Here is a 25,581-nt window from a genome sequence, read left to right on the forward strand (position 1 = left end):
ATATTATCCTTATAAATATATACAACTTTCAATTCATTATGGACATCACACAATTGTCGGTGCAAACTCAGCTGTGGAAAATTGTCAATAGAAGCTAAACCTTCTAAATATTTAGTAATTGCACGAGCTTTTAAAAAAAATCTCTAATTTCACTCGTCTAAATTTTTCATTATTTTGGGAAAAATCCGATAATCTATGTTGTTTTTTAAAAACCGGTATGTTTTTCCATGCACCAATATTTTAAATAAAAAGAATTTAAAATACATATTGGACATTACCAGAGCCTAACGAATTTTTACGTTACTACCAGATTTTTTCTTTACACTACCAAATTTTTCATGCGTTATTTTTTAATAAAAATTTAACAAGGATATTTTGGGTAATATGAAAAATTGGAGGGTGTCAGGTGTAACAATCTAAAAACATGACTCGTAATTTAAATGATACATGCATAAATGACACATCACATAGGGTGTCACAGATTCACTTCATTGTCACTTGTTCATCAATATTATACTCACGCAGCAGAATTTATATAATTCTCAAACAACTTATTTTAGTCTTGTAATAAATAATTTTATTTGGATAAAACTTCGATTTAACATAAGAAATATAACACATAAAAACTTAAATGAAAAATAAAACATAAAAACTTTATCCCTCATGATGTTACAGTATCACATTGACGCAAAATTAATATAGCTCAAAGTGATAAACGAAAGAAGGAGGCCTCAACGCCATCCTCCAACTCACATGGCAACTACCCTTGTACTTGATTATCTGCACTCCAAAAGAGTGCACAATATCACAATAAAATAGCAAAGGGGTGAGAAATACATTCAATAAAGTCAGTGGTACATAAACAATAAAGGGGTAGTATCAATAAACTCAATCACCAAGCACAAAATAAAGTCATTTGTCTACGAACGATGTAGTAGAAGCTCGAGAAATTTGCAAGGAGTGTTCTATTACCTTCAACGATCGTAGATTCGTGATTGATCTCATTTGTCTACCTCTTAAGAAGATCGATGTAGTACTTGGTATGGACTGGTTGTCAGCTAACTCGGTGTACATCGGTTGTAAAGAGAAGGCTATCTTCATTCCTGCTGAGGAGACTACATCAACCGATGCCATTGAACATATTCTTGAAGGTACGATTAACGTAGTCAACTACCTTTTTGCTCAAGAGAAGTCTTTCCTTTTGGTTCTTACGTCGGACTCCAAGGACAAGAAGAGTGTATTGGAGATTCCGGTTGTGTGTGAATTTTCCGATGTATTTCCTGAGGATGCTACTTCTCTTCCGCCGGAAAGGAAAGTTAAATTTTCTATTGATCTTGTTCCGGGTACCGCTCCAGTTTCTATTGCCCCTTATCGAATGTCTCCTGTAGAGCTAAGGGAGTTGAAGAGTCAGCTAGAAGAGTTGTTGGCGAAACACTTCATTCGTCCTAGTGTTTCTCCATGGGGAGCTCCAGTCTTGTTAGTGAAGAAGAAGGATGGTAGTATGTGTTTGTGCATCGACTATCGTCAGCTGAACAAGGTAACCATAAAGAACAAGTACCCTCTACCGCGGATTGATGACCTTCTAGATCAATTGAAAGGGGCCTGTGTGTTCTCGAAGATTGACCTAAGGTCGGGATATCATCAGATTCGGGTTAAGAGTTCGGATGTATCTAAGACTGCTTTTAGGACGAGATACGGTCATTATGAGTTCTTGGTTATGCCATTCGGGGTAACCAATGCTCCTGCTGTCTTTATGGATTACATGAACCGGGTGTTTCAACCATATTTGGATCAGTTCGTGGTAATCTTTATAGACGACATATTGATATACTCACGGACTATCGAAGAGCACATGGAGCATTTGAGGATTGTGTTGTCGGTTCTCAGAGAAAAGCAGTTGTTTGCGAAGTTTAGCAAGTGTGAGTTCTGGATGTCTGAAGTCAAGTTTCTTGGACATGTCATATCTGGCGGCGGCGTAGCTGTAGACCCTTCAAAGGTAGAAGCAGTAATAAATTGGGGTTACTATCGGAGGTTCATCATGGGGTTTTCCAAGCTAGCATTACCTTTGACCAGGCTTACAAGGAAGGAGGTTTCGTTTAGATGGATTTCAGAATGTGAGAAGAGTTTTCAGAAACTCAAGGAGAAACTGACTATCGCTCCAGTGTTGGTGATCCCAGATCCAAACCGATCTTACGAAGTGTTCTGTGATGCTTCTAAGAAAGGCTTGGGTGGAGTGTTGATGCAAGATGGATAGGTTGTAGCTTATGCATGCATCTAGACAGTTGAGATCTCATGAAGAGAATTATCCTACTCATGACCTTGAACTCGCTGCAATTGTGTTCGCGCTCAAGGTGTGGCGACATTATTTGTATGGAGTTCACTTTGAGATGTTTAGTGATCACAAGAGTTTGAAGTACCTCTTTGATTAAAAGGAACTTAACATGCGTCAAAGGAGATGGATGGAGTACTTGAAGGACTTTGACTTTGATTTGAAGTACCATCCCAGTAAAGCTAATAAGGTAGCGGATGCCTTGAGTAGAAAAGAGATAAAGGTTGCAGAGCTGATGATGTTGGAGTTTGGCCTTATGGAGAAGTTCATAAATTTGGACTTACAATTTGAGTTGGCACCAACGGGTGTGTTGATGAGTAACTTGCGTATTGAGAATGAGTTGCGGGAAAGGATCCGTCAAGCACAGTGGAATGATGTAGAATTGCAAGCTAAAGCAAACCTTCCAGATTTCGTTCGTACATCTGATGGACTCATTCTTTTTGGACGGAGGATGTGTGTGCCAAATGACGCGGAGTTAAGGAGGTTAATTCTGGACGAGGCTCACAAGAGCAAATTCACCATCCATCCCGGATCGACCAAGATGTATCAAGACTTGAAAGGGAATTTTTGGTGGCCTGGTATAAAGAGAGATGTGGCTGATTATGTAGAGCAGTGCGTGATTTGCCAACAAGTGAAGATAGAGCACCAAAGGCCCGGTGGTATGTTGCAACCATTGGATATTCCTGTTTGGAAATGGGACAGTATATCCATGGACTTCATCGTGGGACTACCAAGGGTATTAGGTGGGCATGACTCGATATGGGTGATAGTGGATCGTTTGACTAAGTCCGCGCATTTCTTGCCGGTTAAGACGACTCACAAGGTTTCTCACCTTGCGAGGCTTTTTGTAGTGGAGATTGTGAGATTGCACGGTGTACCTTCTAGCATTGTGTCAGATAGAGATCCGAAGTTCACTTCCCGATTTTAGAAAACTTTTCATCAAGAAATGGGTACAAATCTGAATTTGAGCACTTCTAACCACCCCCAGACAGATGGACAAACAGAAAGGACTATTCAAACCATTGAAGATATGCTGAGGGCATGTATATTGGAAATTGGTGGAAGTTGGAAAGATAACTTACCTTTGACAGAATTCGCGTATATCAACAGTTATCATGCGAGCATCGGTATGGCCCCATATGAAGCCTTGTATGGGAGGAAATGCCGATCGCTGTTGTGTTGGTCTGAAGTTGGCGAGAAGGGAATTCTTGGACCGGAGATAATTCAAGAAACCATGGAGAAGGTTAAGATGATTCGAGATAAGATGAAACAAGCTCAAGATCGACAGAAGAGTTATATGGACAAACGAAGGAGACCGTTGGAGTTTGATGTGGGAGATCATGTGTTCTTGAAGGTGACTCCGAGGTTGAGGTTGAAAGGACCGTTTAAGACGCGCAAACTTAGCCCGAGATACGTAGGACCTTATCAGATCATGAGACGGATAGGTGAAGTCGCATACCAGTTAGCTTTGCCTCCTTCACTATCTGGGCTGCATGACGTTTTCCATGTGTCTCAGTTGCGGAAATTTGTGCCGGATTCATTTCATCCTATCCTACCAGATGCGATTGAAGTAGAGCCAGATCTTTCTTTCCAACCGAAACCTTGTCGTATCTTGGAGTATGCTAGCAAGTCGTTGAGAAGCAAAGAGATACCTCTTGTGAAGGTGTTGTGGGAAGAGTCGCGTCCCGACGAAGCAACTTGGGAGCTCGAATCAGAGATGCGGGAGTTGTATCCTCACTTATTCTGGTAAGTTTTCGAATTCGAGGACGAATTCTATTTAAGGGGGGAGAATGTAATATTCTAATTTTTCATTAAGAGATTAAATGATAGGAATTTCATTTAGTTGAGATGGAAACAAATGGCATTGTGGTAAATAAAGTCTAGTTGGGGGATACTTTAGTCTTTGCACTCTATCTAAGTCTTAGGGATTGTTTGGTTTTGGGACAATTCTGATTTTTAGAAGCCAAAAACAGAATTGTGGAGAGTAGAAGAGGAAGAAACGTGAAACAAGAAGGAAGGAGAGGAAGACCCATTGCCAACTTCAACTTTCAGCCTTGCATGCACCTTTGATCCATCAATCTTCATCATCCCCTTCTGATTTTCAGAGCTTCTTCCTCAGCTTAATCAGGTGGGTCTCTTAGTTAGAAACTTTGGGGAAGTCATTGTGGGTTATATGAACTTTGGGGATTAAGGGTTTTTGAGTAAATGATTTTAATCCTCATCTATGCATGTGGAAATTTGGGGCTTGGGGACCCCAAATACGTTTCTGCATTTTTGCTGATTTTGCAGAGTTCGCTGTAGCGAATGATTCGCTGTAGCGAACTGTGTAGCGAATAAATCTGGGAGTTGAATTGATTTATTCGCTGTAGCGAACTTTCCTTCGTTGTAGCGAATCGGGGCTTCGCTGGAGTTCGCTGTAGCGAACTGACATGGGTTTGAAGAAGTTTAGCTTCTGTTTGAGTTCGCTGTAGCGAACTAGTCTGTTACAGAATTGATAATTCTCCCCATATGAGTGCAGTTTTGTTCCGTATCGAGAACTGAATGCCTCTTATGACCTGTATGATATGTTAGTACATGTTTTAAGCGTATGAAACTATGAAATGATCAACATCTTATTTGTATGCATGTATATTTTAGAAATGCAAATGTTGATTGTGTTATGATGTGATCATTGCTTTTCTCGTTCGTTTCGATTGAACGTTCGGAGACTTTTGCCTGTGTGGCTTGATTGTGTTGTGGTATGCTTGAATCGGAGTGGGCCTAGGCTATTAGGGGGTAAACCGCATAGAACACTTGGTACCGTTGCGATGTGCTTGTGTGGGCTGTAAGGGGGCACTTCCACACTTGCAGTACACATCATCGTTCTCGGTATGTTCTACACACCTGAGCTACCATTGTGATGTGCATGTGGAGGTCTTATAGGGCGTTTCTCCACTAGCGGTTACACATCGGCGTGCTTGGTATGGTGGAGAAGTAATGCCATGTAGGCAACATTACTTTCGATTCACCTCTAGTGATGCCACGTAGGCAAGATCACTAGGCATTCGCCCGGTGGGCTCGTGTTGTCAAGATGGCGTTTTGTACTGAGCAGGCTGGGTCCCTCACTGTCATACCCCAAAATTTGCCCATACTATTTCTCTTATACAAATAAAAATCAATACACAAAGCTCCTAGACACACCATCTCCATGACAAGTATCAAGTTTCAACTCAAAGGATTGGGCACTCAATTGTTCAGAAAGTCAACAGTCGACTGGGTTGACCTAAAAGTCAACTGTGGTCAAAGTAAAGTCAAAACTCTTGATTTTTGTCAAGATCTTCATATTGAAGTATCATTCACCATTTGATCAAGAATTGATCATGGTTCATCAAGGAAAGATCAAAAATCAACAATTCAAAAAGTTTCTAAATTAGGGTTTTGTATAGGAAAAGTCAATTGAATTTTGACCAGCCATAACTCTCACATGGAACATCATAAATTTTCCATCCAAATCTCATTTTGAAGGAAATTTGATTCTCTACAAAATTGTCTCTCACATGCCAAGTCCAAAAATGCTTCATTTGAGAGATATGGACCAAAACATTATAGGTCCTTTTCAAAAGTTAACAAAAAGACACTTTTTTCAAAAGGACATAAAATGAGCATGGAAAAGAATTTTGATATGAGACCAAAGACACCGGTTAGAGGACTCTCTAAGGTTTCTAAAAAGTCCTAGAACACCGACACAGATATGGATCCCCAACAGAGTTTACATCTTCAACACTTTCGTTTCTCCAACACTTTGCTCTTCGCCAACATGGTTTATTAATGTCTTTATTCCCAATCAGGGTACATCAAGTTACTGATCATCCCCAAGCAAGAATCATAAATCCCCAGCTGTACTTCTTCAAGACAAAATCAAACGACAAAATCACAATGATACAGATATTTATTTTCTCAAGATACTCCAAATAGCATAAATCATTTTCATACATCATGTGTCATAGTAAATTCATACATAACATACATACGCCTCATTGCCTATGCATAACACTTTCATTCATAAGCGTTACAATACATGCATCACAACATTGCATAAAACTAATGTTCCTTTTTCAGCCTACTTCTACAATCAAATAAACATTGTCTTCTAGATATAGTGCAGAGATAATCAAATCAAAGATTTAATTCTGACGCTCATTCAAGATGGAGATTTAGTTCTGATACTTAATTTTGGATATCTTCCAAAGATAGCTCAGAGATAATCAAAACATATATCTAAATTCTGATACTTAGTTTCGGATATTCTCCAGAGATAGTTCAGAAATGATCAAGACAAAGATTTAGTTCTAACACTTAATTTTGGATATCTTCCAGGGATAGTTCAGAAATGATCAAGACAGAGATTTAATTCTGATACTTAACAGTTCAGAGATAATCAAGATAGTTATTTAATTCTGACACTTAATTTTGGGTATCTTCCAAAGATAGTTCAGAGATAATCAAGACAGAGATTTAATTCTGATACTTAACAGTTCAGAGATAATCAAGATAGTTATTTAATTCTGACACTTAATTTTGGATATCTTCCAAAGATAGCTCAGAGATAATCAAGACAGAGATTTACTTCTGACACTTAATTTTGGATATCTTCCAAAGATAGCTCAGAGATAATTAAGACAGGGATCTACTTCTGACACTTAATTTTGGATATCCTCCAAAGATAGTTCAGAGATAATCAAGATAGAGATTTAATTGTGACAATTATTTCGAAGATAGTTCAGAGATAATCAAAATGACGATTTAGTTCTGATACTTAGTTTCGAATATCCTCCATGGATAGATCAAAAGACTTAGATCTAAGTCAGTCTCCAATAAACTTTCTCTCAAGGCCTGTATAGCATCTTTAAGCCCATCTCCGACAAAAGTCCCTACTTCAGCTAGGGCAAATTTCTTGGTATTCTAGTGTTCAATCATCTTCTACCCTCAGATTCCGACAGGTACACATGCCAGTCTACATCCTCAGGTTTAAGAAAATTGAACAGGGGCAGCTGTCATACCCCAAAATTTGCCCATACTATTTCTCTTATACAAATACAAATCAATACACAAAGCTCCTAGACACACCATCTCCATGACAAGTATCAAGTCTCAACTCAAAGGATTGGGCACTCAATTGTTCAGAAAGTCAACAGTCGACTGGGTTGACCTAAAAGTCAACTGTGGTCAAAGTAAAGTCAAAACTCTTGATTTTTGTCAAGATCTTCATATTGAAGTATCATTCACCATTTGATCAAGAATTGATCATGGTTCATCAAGGAAAGATCAAAAATCAACAATTCAAAAAGTTTCTAAATTAGGGTTTTGTATATGAAAAGTCAACTGAACTTTGACCAGCCATAACTCTCACATGGAACATCAGAAATTTTCCATCCAAAGCTCATTTTGAAGGAAATTTGATTCTCTACAAAATTGTCTCTCACATGCCAAGTCCAAAAATGCTTCATTTGAGAGATATGGACCAAAACATTATAGGTCCTTTTCAAAAGTCAACAAAAAGACACTTTTTTCCAAAGGACATAAAATGAGCATGGAAAAGAATTTTGATATGAGACCAAAGACACCTGTTTGAGGACTCTCTAAGGTTTCTAAAAAGTCCTAGAACACCTCCATACCTCAAAAATTGAGGGAGATATGCCTTGTCAAAGTTGGACTATTTTTGAGAAAAAATGTGAGAAGAAAAGGTCCAAAACTCCAAATATTTCCAAATGGGCCTATATTCTTCCCATCCAATATTCAATTTAAGCCCATATGCGATCAAAAAAGTATTTCCCCATATTTTATTATTTTTTGTTAATTATTTTATGATTTTTTCATAATTTAGTTATATAAAAATAGTAAAGTAAATAAGATATTATTTGCTTTACTATTAAGTCAAAAAGATCAATCAAATATATTCCCTTAATTGGCCAGATCATGATTGAAACAAATTGAATCAAATAGTGGGCAAAAATAGAAAGATTCAATACCAATTCTCAATCAAATTTCTCAAATTGCAATCAAAGATTTAGTAGAAAGTTGCTCCAAGTTATAACCTAAAATTCATCCATTATATATACTGGACAAAACCTGATGAGAAGGGGTTGGAAAATTTCGCAGCCAAGGGCCATTAGAGTCTGCAAAATTTCAAAAAAGGTGAGAAGTTGAATTCAAGATTGCATACTGATTCAAGAGTTTTTGGCTATTCAAACGCGTTTCTGGATCATCATTGAAGCTATCTCGATTGCTAGCAATGTCGAAGACGTCCAGAGTCATCAATAAAAAAGCCACGGTTTGCATCCTTTTTTTTCTAGTTCGGATTCATTGATTCATACACCATGAGCACTTGTTCGTTGCATATTTATATTCACATAGGTGCGTAGAATCTTTCTGGTTCGTTGGACTTAAGTTTTGATGCAGGAATCAGAGTGTGCCATGGTTAGGTTTTCAAACCTTCAATTGGGGCTTTTATGATTGAGGCAAAATCAGGGTATAACAAGGATACCATCGTGTTCAGGGGATCGAACCCAGTCGATATATGGCCTTACCTTTTATTTTTTTGGCGTATTATGTTGTTTTCATGGTGCAGAATCTATGGCGACGCACTGGTACCCGTAGGTAGAAGTATAGGCTAAAACGACGGTTGGGGAAGAAGACGATGAGCTGTCAACCGGCCATTGATCTCCGTGAAGCACAATCAGACGGCCACACGTCTGCAGGCATACGGTGGATGTTCAAACGCCAGCCACGCTGAATCAAGCTGAGTTTTTTTTAACTTTCCTTTTACTTTTAACTATATAGTTTATTTATTTTATTATATATATATATATATATATATATATATTTGTTTTTATCATTCTTTTTTTTCTCTATAATATTTTTCTTAATAAAATTATTTTTATAATTTTTTTTTATACAAAATCTTTATTTGATTTTGTTTCAATTATGTTAATTATTTTGATTTAATTTGATTTATTTAGTTAAATGTTTTATAAAATCTTAACTAATTTCTTTTAATTAATAAAAATTATGAGAATGTCATATATTTAATCGCAATTCGATTTTTAACGATTTAATTAATTGGGTTGAAAACCAACAATTAATTTATTTTGATTCTATTAACCATGGCTAACTTATGCCCTAATCAAGGTTTGCCACGATTATTCCCTACACTGAAATCTTTCTTTTTCTATGCCTTTTCAGGGTTACTTTTCAAATGCACTCCGACTACGCGCCACGCCCTTTACAAAGCTAAGAATTTGATTTATTTTAAAAGTCTATTTTGTTTCCCGTTATTTTTAGGGTTTACCCTTTTAACCCTTCTTTGAACTATGCATACATTCACCTATTGTCTGCCTTTTGCCTTGCCACTTTCAGGGTTGACCCCGAGGCTTCCTCCGATCGCCAACCATGTCAGATCAAATCAAAAGCTAAGTCCTATTTCGTATTTATTTTAAATAATCATTTTATTTCATTGTGTTTTTTTTATCAAATTAAGGTTAAATTTAATTGCCATTGAATTAGCCATACACTCACTGCTTCCTGTTATTTTTCTGGCAATTCTCCGAGGGTTAGAGTCAATGCTTCAGGCAACCTCCGACCATCAACCTTCATCAATCAAAGCTAAGTGTCTTTACCCTTTCTTATATTTTTACTTTTATTGATTAGGGGTAACCCTGTTCATGGCTGAATCGATAATGCACTCACCCTATCTTTGTTTATTTTTTCCATTATTTCAGGGTTTGCCAATTGCCAAAGCTACGAACATTGGTAACCCTAAACCCTATTCTCAATTATTACTTGTGTTAAACATTTTGTTTTAATTATATCCCGCTGGTTTCAATTCCCCTCTCCTCCGCTGGTTACAATTTCCCTTCCCCATTATTATTGTTTATGTTATTGTGTGGTTAGTAATCTTAGGGAGTGTAAGCCTTTAAATTAATTTAGATAATTAATTACAAGATAAAATTTCTGAATTAATCACGTGATTGTTGCACCCACGCACACTTTTGGGGTAACCTCTCTGTTGCCTGTTGCCTTGTGTTTTTTGCGGAATAGCCATGTCCCTCGAATACGAGGATACCTCAGCCATGCTGCCTCGATAAATAAAGGTCATACGACCCTAATGATGCTGCCTTCGATACGCTAATATGACCTCGACCCTCGGAAGTTGCCTACGAAAGGCTGAGGTATCCTCTGGCTGCCTACGAAAAGGCTATTCTGGTTCTTCCCTTAGACTACCTGCCTCTCTATGGCATGGGACAGTCTTATGGCGAACGAACTCTCGATGACCCTTCAACCTCCAAACGAAAGGCTTCCTGCCCTCTCATGGCAAGGATAGACCCTTTCATCCTGAAAGGCTAAAAGAGACCTATCATCTAAGTTTGAGGTAATTGCCCTTAATTGCTTTGCCTTGCTCTAAATTTTTCATATTCTTTTTCATAATTCTTCAAAAATGGCTACGCTCATTTACGAGCTAAAGTCCACATCTTTTTCTTCTACACTTCTTTTCAAAGCGAGCAAAGCAATTAAGAGCCCATGGGAAACCATGGATGCAAAGGGTGCCTTACACCTTCCCTTTGCATAATTACCCCCCGAACCCGTTTTCTTTTAAAAGGTTTTTTCTGTTTCTTTTAGCCTTTCCAATATTTGGATAAAATAAAATTCGGTGGCGACTCTTGCTTACCGTACATTTTCGATTATAAAAAGTCAGTTCACCGTATTACAGAACTGGCGACTCTGCTGGGGATAAATTTCGATAAAAGAGGGGTTACCTTAAAAGTTTAGGATTCACCTTAAATGTTTTCTATTGTTTGCTTTGTTTGCTTTAATTTTGCAGGGCTATTTTGGGTATTTTGTTGTGTGAAAGATCTTAACCCGGATCTGAGTACCTTAGGTATATGGCATGAGATCAAGGAGACTGCACAGCGTATACTGATGTGGTTGATCTGATGGCCATCGTTAGTGTGACACATTGGTTTGTCCTGGTGTTCCTTGGGGTCCGACCTGAGGAAATGCTTGGCTGCCGCGTGGTGTCATTAAGCACTAATTCGCCCTTAGAACCTTAGTCGAACTCGACTTTGGCCTTTTAGAAAGTAGCGAGATGGCTGGCTTTGGTTCCGACTGAAGTTGGTTGATACTCGAAGCTACACTCATATGGACTAAACTTTCAGGACCTTTTCGGTTGGCGATTCGATTGCCGAAATGAGATAAGCGCCTTCGAGAAAGGTCAATGATATGAGCTCCCTAGAACCCAATCTTTATATAGGACAGGTTTGAACCGACTGAACTTCAGGGGGAGGGTACGCACCTCTGGACTACATGCAAGCCTAACCTTAAGGCAAAATTGTGTGAATTGTGTGACTTGCGTGACTTGTGTGACTTGTTTGTGTTTGCTACTAACCTTCATTTCTTCGCAGGTTCTGTTGAATGGACTCATTTGTCCTTACTATCTCACACTAAGTCTAATGAACTGCATTCGCATAACATTCATGACATCATGACATCATAAGCATAACATGATTTAACTGACCCTTTCAAGGATCTTAGGGATTTAGGGTGCACTATTTTCAGGTGCCCTTATCAAAGACTGGATCCCTATCAAAGGGCAAGAGGATTTATTTTCCTCTGGCCGCATACCCTCCGATTCAGAGACACAGTACCTATCAAGGGGAAAGAGGATTTATTTTCCTCTAGCCATATACTTTCAAATTCAGAAGTATCCCGAATCAGAGGCGATGACCCACTCGATATGGTGAGCTTGATTCTCAAAGAAGGACGTCCAAAGACGAAAGCCAGAATTCTCTAGACATAGCTGTGTTTGATTCAATGTCTAAACGTTGCAAACTAAATTTCCTATAGATCCTTGAAAGCACTGCATTTGCATTCATAACATCGCATAACAGGTTTCTTACAATAGGTCTCTCATCTTTCCTCGCTGTTTATTTCAGCATCATGGATCTCGAACAATCAGTTAAGGATCTCCAAGCTCAAAACACTGAGTTCCAAGCCTTGATTCTGAATTTGTCTAAGGGGCAAGATGGGTTGAAATCCCTTCTGACTAAGAAGGAAAAGAAGACCAAGAAACCTAAAGGTGTTCTCAATCTGGGAAGAAGGTTCAAAGGCCCTCTCAAAAAGGTTGAAGAAGCTGAAACTCCCAAAGAGGGTAAGAAGACTCGAGTGAAAAAGCTTAGACCGATCTTGCAACTCAAGGATGCTGAAACCTCTGAAGACAGTGATGAGGATGAGCAAGATGATGATGCTAGTGTCAAAACTGATGCAAAAAGTAACCACGAGTCTGCCAAACTCTCTGAAGAAGAAGAGGACTATTACCATGAGGACGAACTTCCCGATGACAAATACAAGATGTTAGAAGAGCGTCTGAGAAGCGTGGAAATTCAGAAGATACCTGGGCTGGATTTTGAAGAGCTTGGACTTGTTCCTGGGGTCGTTATTCCTCCAAAATTCAAAACTCCCGCCTTTGCTAAGTATGATGGAGTCTCTTGTCCTAAACTACACTTGAGGTCTTATGTAAGGAAGATTCAGTCTCACACTGCTGATAAGAGGCTCTGGATCCATTTCTTTCAGGAAAGCTTATTTGGAACTCAACTCGAATGGTACTATCAACTGGAAAGTACCAACATTCATACCTGGGAATATTTAGTTGTTGCTTTCTATAAGCAATACCAATATAATTCCGATCTCGCACCAACTCGCATGCAACTACAAAGCATGTCTATGGGACCTAAGGAAAGTTTCAAGGAGTATGCTCAGAAATGGAGAGATCTAGCTGGAAGAGTCAAACCTTCCTTGGCTGACAGAGAGATGGTAGATATGTTCATGAATACACTGACTGGCCCTTTCTATAGTCATTTGCTGGGAAGTTCATCATCTGGATTCACTGAGCTTATACTGACTGGGGAACGTGTCGAGAATGGCATCCGAAGTGGTAAGATTCAAGTGGCTACATCCTCAAGTACTACAAAGAAGCATTTCAATGGGAGGTCAGATTCCAATGCTGTGTATGGGCAGAAAAGGATAAACCACGATCAATCTATTGGGGCAGTTCTGAGCTCCACACCGGCGCCTCAACAAGGTCGTCAAAACAAACAAGATACACCCAGACGTCAATTCACAAAGATCAATATGTCGCTAGCTCAAGCCTTACAACATCTGCTAAAGGAAAATTTGATCACCCTTAGGGATCCTCTTAAGAATCCTAACACCTCTGCTCCTAGTTACAAGCCCAATGCGAGATGCGCATATCATTCTAATAGTCCTGGACATGACACAGAGAATTGTTGGTCGTTGAAGAACAAGATCCAAGATATGTTCGACGCTGGCGAAATTGAGTTCGACACCCCTGCAACTCCTAATGTGATTATTGCTCCCACGCCTAATCACAACAAGATTGCTAATGCTATGGATGGCTAGAAGGATGAACTATTTAGATCATTAGATTTACTTCCATTTGCAATTTCTATTCTATTTGTTTAAACAATCGACTTATGATAGACACTATCTGTTTTAATAATTATCATCAGTGCATTGCATATGATTGTCTTGAGTACATTATTTCGTTATCACTCATTTTAAATTGCGTATTTACTTTGCACATGTTTTATGTTTATTCAACTCTTGCTAAGCTGTAAGCCTTTTGAGGGAGGATGACGAAAATGATACCGCAACCTCATACAATATGCTTTTGAATGGACTATGCTGATGATGTACAGGCATTGTTTCAATTCCTAAACACTGGAGATATAAGGATGATAATCCCTCGTCAACCCTTTTGAGCCTAAGAAGTAGAAGTTTCTTTCTTGTACTAATTAAAACTCTTGATCATAACCTGGGGCAGGGTAGTTCTTAGTTAATTTGGCTGTGCATTCTATTTCAAGAGAATCATTCCGTACACCTTCCAACAAAGGTTTCAATCACAAGCGTTCATCCGCACACATCAAAGAAGTGTTGGAGATGTCAATCAAAAGACAATGATGGTCCATCAATCATCAAACAAGGCAGTCAATATCTTTCAAAAGAAGAAAAAATGAAAAAAAAACATATATACAAAGAAAAGCCTGCTAAGTCAAAAAATCAAAAGATGACTTAGGCAAAAAATCAAGGCATCCCGCTGACTGTAAGCTCAAAATAGACAGTTCAAGCAAAAGTTAGGGATATCAAAAAGATGAAAAAAAAGAAGTCAATAAATTCTTGAACAACTCAAAGTTGTGACTACCAAAAGGAAGAAGTGACTGCCATCTCAATAGTTCCCTCTGCTTGTGAACCATCATCATTATCAAAGGTGCAAATCCAAAAGTCCCTTGGAACCTGAATGCATAAGTTGAATCAACTGAGCTTAGGATTGAAGATCATCATGAAGAGGGGTGGATACAATCAAATTCTAAGCCTTTATCCTTTGTTTCTTAAACCGTGAACCAAGCCACGTTACAACCCTTGAAAGTCCTAATTGAAGCATGGTTAGTTCGAAAGCATACTGTCACCAGAAAGGTATCCTGACTCCTTAAGGTTTACCAAAAATGCTGAGTTGATATTTTGTTTTTTACAAATATCATGTTTTACAAATATCATGTTTTACAAATATCACGTTGTTACAAATATCATGTTTTTACAAAGGACATGTTTTTACATCTCATGTTTTAATGTTTTTCAAAAAAAAAACTCAAGACCAACGTATGCATTGCATGTTATGGATGCATTATTAAACATATTCTGCTACATAATTTCAAATGTCAGCAACAGAAAGAATTTGCACAGGGTACAACTAATGACTGAAAGTTATCCCGAAAGACACTATTATTCCAAGAAGCCATGTCTATGACGTATACAAGGGGAATGACATGTTTTGCCCAATCAATCTGGGGCAATCAAGTCAAGATTCCAAGAATATCTCATGGATGCTCGAACAATCAGGGGCATGCATCCAAGTATATCTAAAGCTACTCCCCAATCAACGTGAGACATTGTCATGAGCCTATGATTACTGGGGGCATATCGCCCATAGTGAACATCTCATAAAATCCTCGCGAGGCGAATCTTTCCAAAGTTCCTACTAACTCGGGCAAATCTATGCAAGTCCAGTTCAACATCTTGATCAATACTCAGTGGCGTGTCCTGAATCGAGTAGTAAGTTACTATGATACTGGGGGCAACTTTCAAGACACCCACATCTCCCCACAGAGCCAGGTTCATAAGATCATATCCCCACAAAGTAATCATTAAGAAGATATCTTCAAAGGTTTTCGTCCCGACACAGATATGGATCCCCAACAGAGTTTACATCTTCAACACTTTCGTTTCTCCAACACTTTGCTCTTCGCCAACATGGTTTATTAATGTCTTTATTCCCAATCAGGGTACATCAAGTTACTGATCATCCCCAAGCAAGAATCATAAATCCCCAGCTGTACTTCTTCAAGACAAAATCAAACGACAAAATCACAATGATACAGATATTTATTTTCTCAAGATACTCCAAATAGCATAAATCATTTTCATACATCATGTGTCATAGTAAATTCATACATAACATACATACGCCTCATTGCCTATGCATAACACTTTCATTCATAAGCGTTACAATACATGCATCACAACATTGCATAAAACTAATGTTCCTTTTTCAGCCTACTTCTACAATCAAATAAACATTGTCTTCTAGATATAGTGCAGAGATAATCAAATCAAAGATTTAATTCTGACGCTCATTCAAGATGGAGATTTAGTTCTGATACTTAATTTTGGATATCTTCCAAAGATAGCTCAGAGATAATCAAAACATATATCTAAATTCTGATACTTAGTTTCGGATATTCTCCAGAGATAGTTCAGAAATGATCAAGACAAAGATTTAGTTCTAACACTTAATTTTGGATATCTTCCAGGGATAGTTCAGAAATGATCAAGACAGAGATTTAATTCTGATACTTAACAGTTCAGAGATAATCAAGATAGTTATTTAATTCTGACACTTAATTTTGGGTATCTTCCAAAGATAGTTCAGAGATAATCAAGACAGAGATTTAATTCTGATACTTAACAGTTCAGAGATAATCAAGATAGTTATTTAATTCTGACACTTAATTTTGGATATCTTCCAAAGATAGCTCAGAGATAATCAAGACAGAGATTTACTTCTGACACTTAATTTTGGATATCTTCCAAAGATAGCTCAGAGATAATTAAGACAGAGATCTACTTCTGACACTTAATTTTGGATATCCTCCAAAGATAGTTCAGAGATAATCAAGATAGAGATTTAATTGTGACAATTATTTCGAAGATAGTTCAGAGATAATCAAAATGACGATTTAGTTCTGATACTTAGTTTCGAATATCCTCCATGGATAGATCAAAAGACTTAGATCTAAGTCAGTCTCCAATAAACTTTCTCTCAAGGCCTGTATAGCATCTTTAAGCCCATCTCCGACAAAAGTCCCTACTTCAGCTAGGGCAAATTTCTTGGTATTCTAGTGTTCAATCATCTTCTACCCTCAGATTCCGACAGGTACACATGCCAGTCTACATCCTCAGGTTTAAGAAAATTGAACAGGGGCAGTTGTCATACCCCAAAATTTGCCCATACTATTTCTCTTATACAAATACAAATCAATACACAAAGCTCCTAGACACACCATCTCCATGACAAGTATCAAGTCTCAACTCAAAGGATTGGGCACTCAATTGTTCAGAAAGTCAACAGTCGACTGGGTTGACCTAAAAGTCAACTGTGGTCAAAGTAAAGTCAAAACTCTTGATTTTTGTCAAGATCTTCATATTGAAGTATCATTCACCATTTGATCAAGAATTGATCATGGTTCATCAAGGAAAGATCAAAAATCAACAATTCAAAAAGTTTCTAAATTAGGGTTTTGTATATGAAAAGTCAACTGAACTTTGACCAGCCATAACTCTCACATGGAACATCAGAAATTTTCCATCCAAAGCTCATTTTGAAGGAAATTTGATTCTCTACAAAATTGTCTCTCACATGCCAAGTCCAAAAATGCTTCATTTGAGAGATATGGACCAAAACATTATAGGTCCTTTTCAAAAGTCAACAAAAAGACACTTTTTTCAAAAGGACATAAAATGAGCATGGAAAAGAATTTTGATATGAGACAAAAGACACCGGTTTGAGGACTCTCTAAGGTTTCTAAAAAGTCCTAGAACACCTCCATACCTCAAAAATTGAGGGAGATATGCCTTGTCAAAGTTGAACTATTTTTGAGAAAAAATGTGAGAAGAAAAGGTCCAAAACTCCAAATATTTCCAAATGGGCCTATATTCTTCCCATCCAATATTCAATTTAAGCCCATATGCGATCAAAAAAGTATTTCCCCATATTTTATTATTTTTTGTTAATTATTTTATGATTTTTTTCATAATTTAGTTATATAAAAATAGTAAAGTAAATAAGATATTATTTGCTTTAATATTAAGTCAAAAAGATCAATCAAATATATTCCCTTAATTGGCCAGATCATGATTGAAACAAATTGAATCAAATAGTGGGCAAAAATAGAAAGATTCAATACCAATTCTCAATCAAATTTCTCAAATTGCAATTAAAGATTTAGTAGAAATTTGCTCCAAGTTATAACCTAAAATTCATCCATTATATATACTGGACAAATCCTGATGAGAAGGGGTTGGAAAATTTCGCAGCCAAGGGCCATTAGAGTCTGCAAACTTTCAAAAAAGGTGAGAAGTTAAATTCAAGATTGCATACTGATTCAAGAGTTTTTGGCTATTCAAACGCGTTTCTGGATCATCATTGAAGCTATCTCGATTGCTAGCAAGGTCGAAGACGTTCAGAGTCATCAATAAAAAAGCCACGGTTTGCATCCTTTTTTTTCTAGTTCGGATTCATTGATTCATACACCATGAGCACTTGTTCGTTGCATATTTATATTCACATAGATGCGTAGAATCTTTCTGGTTCGTTGGACTTAAGTTTTGATGCAGGAATCAGAGTGTGCCATGGTTAGGTTTTCAAACCTTCAATTGGGGCTTTTATGATTGAGGCAAAATCAGGGTATATCAAGGATACCATCGTGTTCAGGGGATCGAACCCAGTCGATCTATGGCCTTACCTTTTATTTTTGTGGCGTATTATGTTGTTTTCATGGTGCAGAATCTATGGCGACGCACTGGTACCCATAGGTAGAAGTATAGGCTAAAACGACGGTTGGGGAAGAAGACGATGAGCTGTCAACCGGCCATTGATCTCCGTGAAGCACGATCAGACGGCCACACGTCTGCAGGTATACGGTGGATGTTCAAACGCCAGCCACGCAGAATCAAGCTGAGTTTTTTTTAACTTTCCTTTTACTTTTAACTATATAGTTTATTTATTTTATTATATATATATATATATATATATTTGTTTTTATCATTCTTTTTTTTCTCTATAATATTTTTCTTAATAAAATTATTTTTATAATTTTTTTTATACAAAATCTTTATTTGATTTTGTTTCAATTATGTTAATCATTTTGATTTAATTTGATTTATTTAGTTAAATGTTTTATAAAATCTTAACTAATTTCTTTTAATTAATAAAAATTATGAGAATGTCATATATTTAATCGCAATTCGATTTTTACCGATTTAATTAATTGGGTTGAAAACCAACAATTAATTTATTTTGATTCTATTAACCATGGCTAACTTGTGCCCTAATCAGGGTTTGCCACGATTATTCCCTACACTGAAATCTTTCTTTTTCTATGCCTTTTCAGGGTTACTTTTCAAATGCACTCCGACTACGCGCCACGCCTTTTACAAAGCTAAGAATTTGATTTATTTTAAAAGTCTATTTTGTTTCCCGTTATTTTTAGGGTTTACCCTTTTAACCCTTCTTTGAACTATGCATACATTCACCTATTGTCTGCCTTTTGCCTTGCCATTTTCAGGGTTGACCCCGAGGCTTCCTCCGATCGCCAACCATGTCAGATCAAATCAAGAGCTAAGTCCTATTTCGTATTTATTTTAAATAATCATTTTATTTCATTGTGTTTTTTTATCAAATTAAGGTTAAATTTAATTGCCATTGAATTAGCCATACACTCACTGCTTCCTGTTATTTATCTGGCAATTCTCCGAGGGTTAGAGTCAATGCTTCAGGCAACCTCCGACCATCAACCTTCATCAATCGAAGCTAAGTGTCTTTACCCTTTCTTATATTTTTTCTTTTATTGATTAGGGTTAACCCTGTTCATGGCTGAATCGATAATGCACTCACCCTATCTTTGTTTATTTTTTCCATTCTTTCAGGGTTTGCCAATTGCCAAAGCTACGAACATTGGTAACCCTAAACCCTAATCCCAATTATTACTTGTGTTAAACCTTTTGTTTTAATTATATCCCGCTGGTTTCAATTCCCCTCTCCTCCGCTGGTTACAATTTCCCTTCCCCATTATTATTATTTCTGAATTAATCACGTGATTGTTGCACCCACGCACACTTTTGGGGTAACCTCTCTGTTGCCTGTTGCCTTGTGTTTTTTGCAGAATAGCCATGTCCCTCGAATACGAGGATACCTCAGCCATGCTGCCTCGATAAATAAAGGTCATACGACCCTAATGATGCTGCCTTCGATACGCTAATATGACCTCGACCCTCGGAAGTTGCCTACGAAAGGCTGAGGTATCCTCTGGCTGCCTACGAAAAGGCTATTCTGGTTCTTCCCTTAGACTACCTGCCTCTCTATGGCATGGGACAGTCTTATGGCGAACGAACTCTCGATGACCCTTCAACCTCCAAACGAAAGGCTTCCTGCCCTCTCATGGCAAGGATAGACCCTTTCATCCTGAAAGGCTAAAAGAGACCTATCATCTAAGTTTGAGGTAATTGCCCTTAATTGCTTTGCCTTGCTCTAAATTTTTCATATTCTTTTTCATAATTCTTCAAAAATGGCTACGCTCATTTACGAGCTAAAGTCCACATCTTTTTCTTCTACACTTCTTTTCAAAGCGAGCAAAGCAATTAAGAGCCCATGGGAAACCATGGATGCAAAGGGTGCCTTACACCTTCCCTTTGCATAATTACCCCCCGAACCCGTTTTCTTTTAAAAGGTTTTTTCTGTTTCTTTTAGCCTTTCTGATATTTGGATAAAATAAAAGTCGGTAGCGACTCTTGCTTACCGTACATTTTCGATTATAAAAAGTCAGTTCACCGTATTACACTCACATGTGTGTTTTGATGGTTGATGAGGTTGTGACGCCACATAGGCAAAGTCACCGCGGTAACTCGTCACGAACGGTGTGCCACATAGGACTCGTTTGTTCCATCTTTCCGTGTGCCGGTACAAGTCTCTTGATGCGATGCACGGGTGTAACTCACCGAGGGTGTGGATTGCGTAGTCTAATGAGCGGGCTGTAACTTACTCCTAGATTCCTCGTACATGGGTACGGGTTTGCATACGGTGGTTTTGACTGTGTGATTATCCTTGTGACCATATTGGATAGTTATGGGACTTCCATTGATGGTGTACCCTTGTTTGTATTTGCACCTAGCCGTGAGGTAACCCAGATTCTCGGTAAATCAGTTGATTGCATGTCCCCTATAGAACTGAGTGAACCCGTAAGATAGGGAGACTCACTGAGATTTAGTAATCTCACCCCATTCCAATTATTCTTTTTACAGGTGGTTCGAGGCAGGATCGAGGCAAGGGTAAGATGACTTAGCTTCGAGTTGATGTTTCTTGGCGATGCATTCCGTTGTAGTCTATGATCTTTTGTATCTCCATCTTTTGTACTATGGATATGTATTTGTACTAGTTGGAACTCTTGTATTTTGGCCATGACAGTTTGGGCTTTTGTACTTGTACTTATACATTATCTATTCCGCTGCTTATGTTTATGATTTTCGAGTACCATTTTAATGCCATTTAAGTATATCCTAGGCAATGTATGTATGGGGTGTTACAGTTTGTATCAGAGCAGGTCGATTCTCGGCTTTGCCACGAAACATCATAAGTCAGCATAATTCTGCCTCATATGTGTAGTGTTGGCATGATTCCTTATGTCTTACTTATGGCATTAAGCCTGACCAACTTGATTCCGTGTGTAGGACAAACGGGAAGATGGCTGAACAACGCAGAGGTCCCGGAAGGCCCAGAACAAGGAATGTGGAGACTGAGCCTGAAACTGAGAATGCAGGTGTGCCTTGGGTGCAGATAATGCAACAGCTGCAACAGCAGAATCAAATGATGATGCAAATGATGCAAGGCATGCAAGGGCAACAACCAACCGCTCCTGTTCCTACTCCTCAGGCTGCAGCAGGGCCTGACTTTCGTGCTTTCTTTCGGATGGATCCACCAGAGTTCTTGGGTGGCTTAGATCCCGTGATTGCTCATGATTGGTTGTATGGCATGGAAATGATATTCCAGGCTATTCAGTGCACAGAGGAAGAGAAGGTGATCTTTGCTGCTCAGAAAATGAATGGACCAGCAGGTAGATGGTGGAATACGGAGTCTACGTATTTCACTAACCGAGGGATTCCAAAGGATTGGCAACATTTCAAGACAGCTTTCTTGGAGAAGTACTACCCCAACAGTGTGCGTGCTTTGAAGGAGCATGAGTTTCAGTCCTTCAAACAAGGCAACATGTCGGTGTCTGAATATGCTGAGAAGTTTGAGGACATGGCTGCCTACTCCAGACAAGCAGCTTATGCACCAGATGAGTTATGGACGATTGATCAGTTCCTCATGGGCTGAATGCTGATATTGTGCACAGTGTGTCTCAAAGGGAGTTTACCACCTATGCTGAGTGTTTAAGGCAATGCTATGTTGCCGAGAACACATTGAAGAGGGTCCAAGAGGAAAGAGAGCATAACAGGCCGATTCGTAGGGATCACGGAAGGTCGGGGCAGCATTTGAAACCCCGTACTCCTCCAGCGGCGAAGAAACAGACCCATGGTGGTAGCTTAACTCAACCTCCTTGGTGTGGCAAGTGCAACAAGAAGCATCATGGGAATTGTAGACCGAATTTTGGAAATTGTTACAGGTGCCATCAACCAGGGCATTATGCGAGGGATTGTACTGCCCCAGATGTTCCTGAGAAGACTAAAGGTCGTGTTTACACCTTGGACGCTAGGAAGGCCCAAGGAAACACTAATCTAGTTACCGGTACGTGTTATGTTAATGATCAGCCCTTGTTTGTGCTAGTTGATTGTGGAGCAACACATTCTTTTATTTCTTACCCTTGTGTTCGGAGGCTTGGTTTTGAGACGAGTCTTCTTCCTAATCCTATGATTATCTCATCGGCTACGGACGATGTAGTAGATGCTCGAGAAGTTTGCAAGGAGTGTTATATTACCTTCAACGGTCGTAGATTCGTGATTGATCTCGTTTGTCTACCTCTTAAGAAGATCGATGTAGTACTTGGTATGGACTGGTTGTCAGCTAACTCGGTGTACATCGGTTGTAAAGAGAAGGCTATCTTCATTCCTGCTGAGGAGACTACATCAACCGATGCCATTGAACATCTTCTTGAAGGTACGATTAACGTAGTCAACTACCTTTTTGCTCAAGAGAAGTCTTTCCTTTTGGTTCTTACGTCGGACTCCAAGGACAAGAAGAGTGTATTGGAGATTCCGGTTGTGTGTGAATTTTCTGATGTATTTCCTGAGGATGTTACTTCTCTTCCGCCGGAAAGGGAAGTTGAATTTTTTATTGATCTTGTTCCGGGTACCGCTCCAATTTCTATTGCCCCTTATCGAATGTCTCCTGTAGAGCTAAGGGAGTTGAAGAGTCAGCTAGAAGAGTTGTTGGCGAAACACTTCATTCGTCCTAGTGTTTCTCCATGGGGAGCTCCAGTCTTGTTAGTGAAGAAGAAGGATGGTAGTATGCATTTGTGCATCGACTATCATCAGCTGAACAAGGTAACCATAAAGAACAAGTACCCTCTACCGCGGATTGATGACCTTCTAGATCAATTGAAAGGAGCCTGTGTGTTCTCGAAGATTGACCTAAGGTCGGGATATCATCAGATTCGGGTTAAGAGTTCGGATGTATCTAAGACTGCTTTTAGGACGAGATACGGTCATTATGAGTTCTTGGTTATGCCATTCGGGGTAACCAATGCTCCTGCTGTCTTTATGGATTACATGAACCGGGTGTTTCAACCATATTTGGATCAGTTCGTGGTAATCTTTATAGACGACATATTGATATACTCACGGACTATCGAAGAGCACATGGAGCATTTGAGGATTGTGTTGTCGGTTCTCAGAGAAAAGCACTTGTTTGCGAATTTTAGCAAGTGTGAGTTCTGGATGTCTGAAGTCAAGTTTCTTGGACATGTCATATCTGGCGGCGGCGTAGCTGTAGACCCTTCAAAGGTAGAAGCAGTAATAAATTGGGAACGACCCAAGAATGCAACTGAGGTCCGTAGTTTCCTAGGCTTGGCAGGTTACTATCGGAGGTTCATCATGGGGTTTTGCAAGCTAGCATTACCTTTGACCAGGCTTACAAGGAAGGAGGTTTCGTTTAGATGGAATTCAGAATGTGAGAAGAGTTTTCAAAAACTCAAGGAGAAAATGACTACCGCTCCAGTGTTGGTGATCCCAGATCCAAACCGATCTTATGAAGTGTTCTGTGATGCTTCTAAGAAAGGCTTGGGTGGAGTGTTGATGCAAGATGGATAGGTTGTATCTTATGCATCTAGAAAGTTGAAATCTCATGAAGAGAATTATCCTACTCATGACCTCGAACTCGATGCAATTGTGTTCGCGCTCAAGGTGTGGCGACATTATTTGTATGGAGTTCACTTTGAGATGTTTAGTGATCACAAGAGTTTGAAGTACCTCTTTGATCAAAACGAACTTAACATGCGTCAAAGGAGATGGATGGAGTACTTGAAGGACTTTGACTTTGATTTGAAGTACCATCCCGGTAAAGCTAATAAGGTAGCGGATGCCTTGAGTAGAAAAGAGATAAAGGTTGCAGAGCTGGTGATGTTGGAGTTTGGCCTTATGGAGAAGTTCAGAAATTTGGACTTACAATTTGAGTGGGCACCAACGGGTGTGTTGATGAGTAACTTGCGTATTGAGAATGAGTTGTGGGAAAGGATCCGTCAAGCACAGTGGAATGATGTAGAATTGCAGGCTAAAGCAAACCTTCCAGATTTCGTTCGTACATCTGATGGACTCATTCTTTTTGGACGGAGGATGTGTGTGCCAAATGACGTGGAGTTAAGGAGGTTAATTCTGGACGAGGCTCACAAGAGCAAATTCACCATCCATCCCGGATCGACCAAGATGTATCAAGACTTGAAAGGGAATTTTTGGTGGCCTGGTATGAAGAGAGATGTGGCTGATTATGTAGAGCAGTGCGTGATTTGCCAACAAGTGAAGATAGAGCACCAAAGGCCCGGTGGTATGTTGCAACCATTGGATATTCCTGTTTGGAAATGGGACAGTATATCCATGGACTTCATCATGGGACTACCAAGGGTATTAGGTGGGCATGACTCGATATGGGTGATAGTGGATCGTTTGACTAAGTCCGCGCATTTCTTGCCGGTTAAGACGACTCACAAGGTTTCTCACCTTGTGAAGCTTTTTGTAGTGGAGATTGTGAGATTGCACGGTGTACCTTCTAGCATTGTGTCAGATAGAGATTCGAAGTTCACTTCCCGATTTTGGAAAACTTTTCATCAAGAAATGGGTACAAATCTGAATTTGAGCACTTCTAACCACCCCCAGACAGATGGACAAACAGAAAGGACTATTCAAACCATTGAAGATATGCTGAGGGCATGTATATTGGAAATTGGTGGAAGTTGGAAAGACAACTTACCTTTGATAGAATTCGCGTACAACAACAGTTATCATGCGAGCATCGGTATGGCCCCATATGAAGCCTTGTATGGGAGGAAATGCCGATCGCCGTTGTGTTGGTCTGAAGTTGGCGAGAAGGGAATTCTTGGACCGGAGATAATTCAAGAAACCACAGAGAAGGTTAAGATGATTCGAGATAAGATGAAACAAGCTTAAGATCGACAGAAGAGTTATGCGGACAAACGAAGGAGACCGTTGGAGTTTGATATGGGAGATCATGTGTTCTTGAAGGTGACTCCGAGGTTGAGGTTGAAAGGACCGTTTAAGACGCGCAAACTTAGCCCGAGATACGTAGGACCTTATCAGATCATGAGACGGATAGGTGAAGTCGCATACCAGTTAGCGTTGCCTCCTTCACTATCTGGGTTGCA

General features: G+C 39.0%; 1 protein-coding gene across 1 annotated transcript; it reads left to right on the forward strand.

The window, feature by feature from the left end:
- The first annotated feature begins 3,275 nt into the window (after positions 1-3,275).
- On the forward strand, positions 3,276-24,016 carry LOC131651224 (uncharacterized). Its single transcript, XM_058920890.1, has 5 exons — positions 3,276-3,683; positions 3,846-4,075; positions 21,440-22,051; positions 22,105-23,133; positions 23,401-24,016. The coding sequence occupies exons 1-5, from the start codon at positions 3,276-3,278 to the stop codon at positions 24,014-24,016; spliced, it is 2,895 nt and encodes a 964-aa protein (XP_058776873.1).
- The last annotated feature ends 1,565 nt before the right edge of the window (positions 24,017-25,581 follow it).

Source organism: Vicia villosa, linkage group LG2 (genome assembly GCF_029867415.1).
Source record: "Vicia villosa cultivar HV-30 ecotype Madison, WI linkage group LG2, Vvil1.0, whole genome shotgun sequence".
Lineage (NCBI taxonomy): Eukaryota > Viridiplantae > Streptophyta > Magnoliopsida > Fabales > Fabaceae > Vicia > Vicia villosa.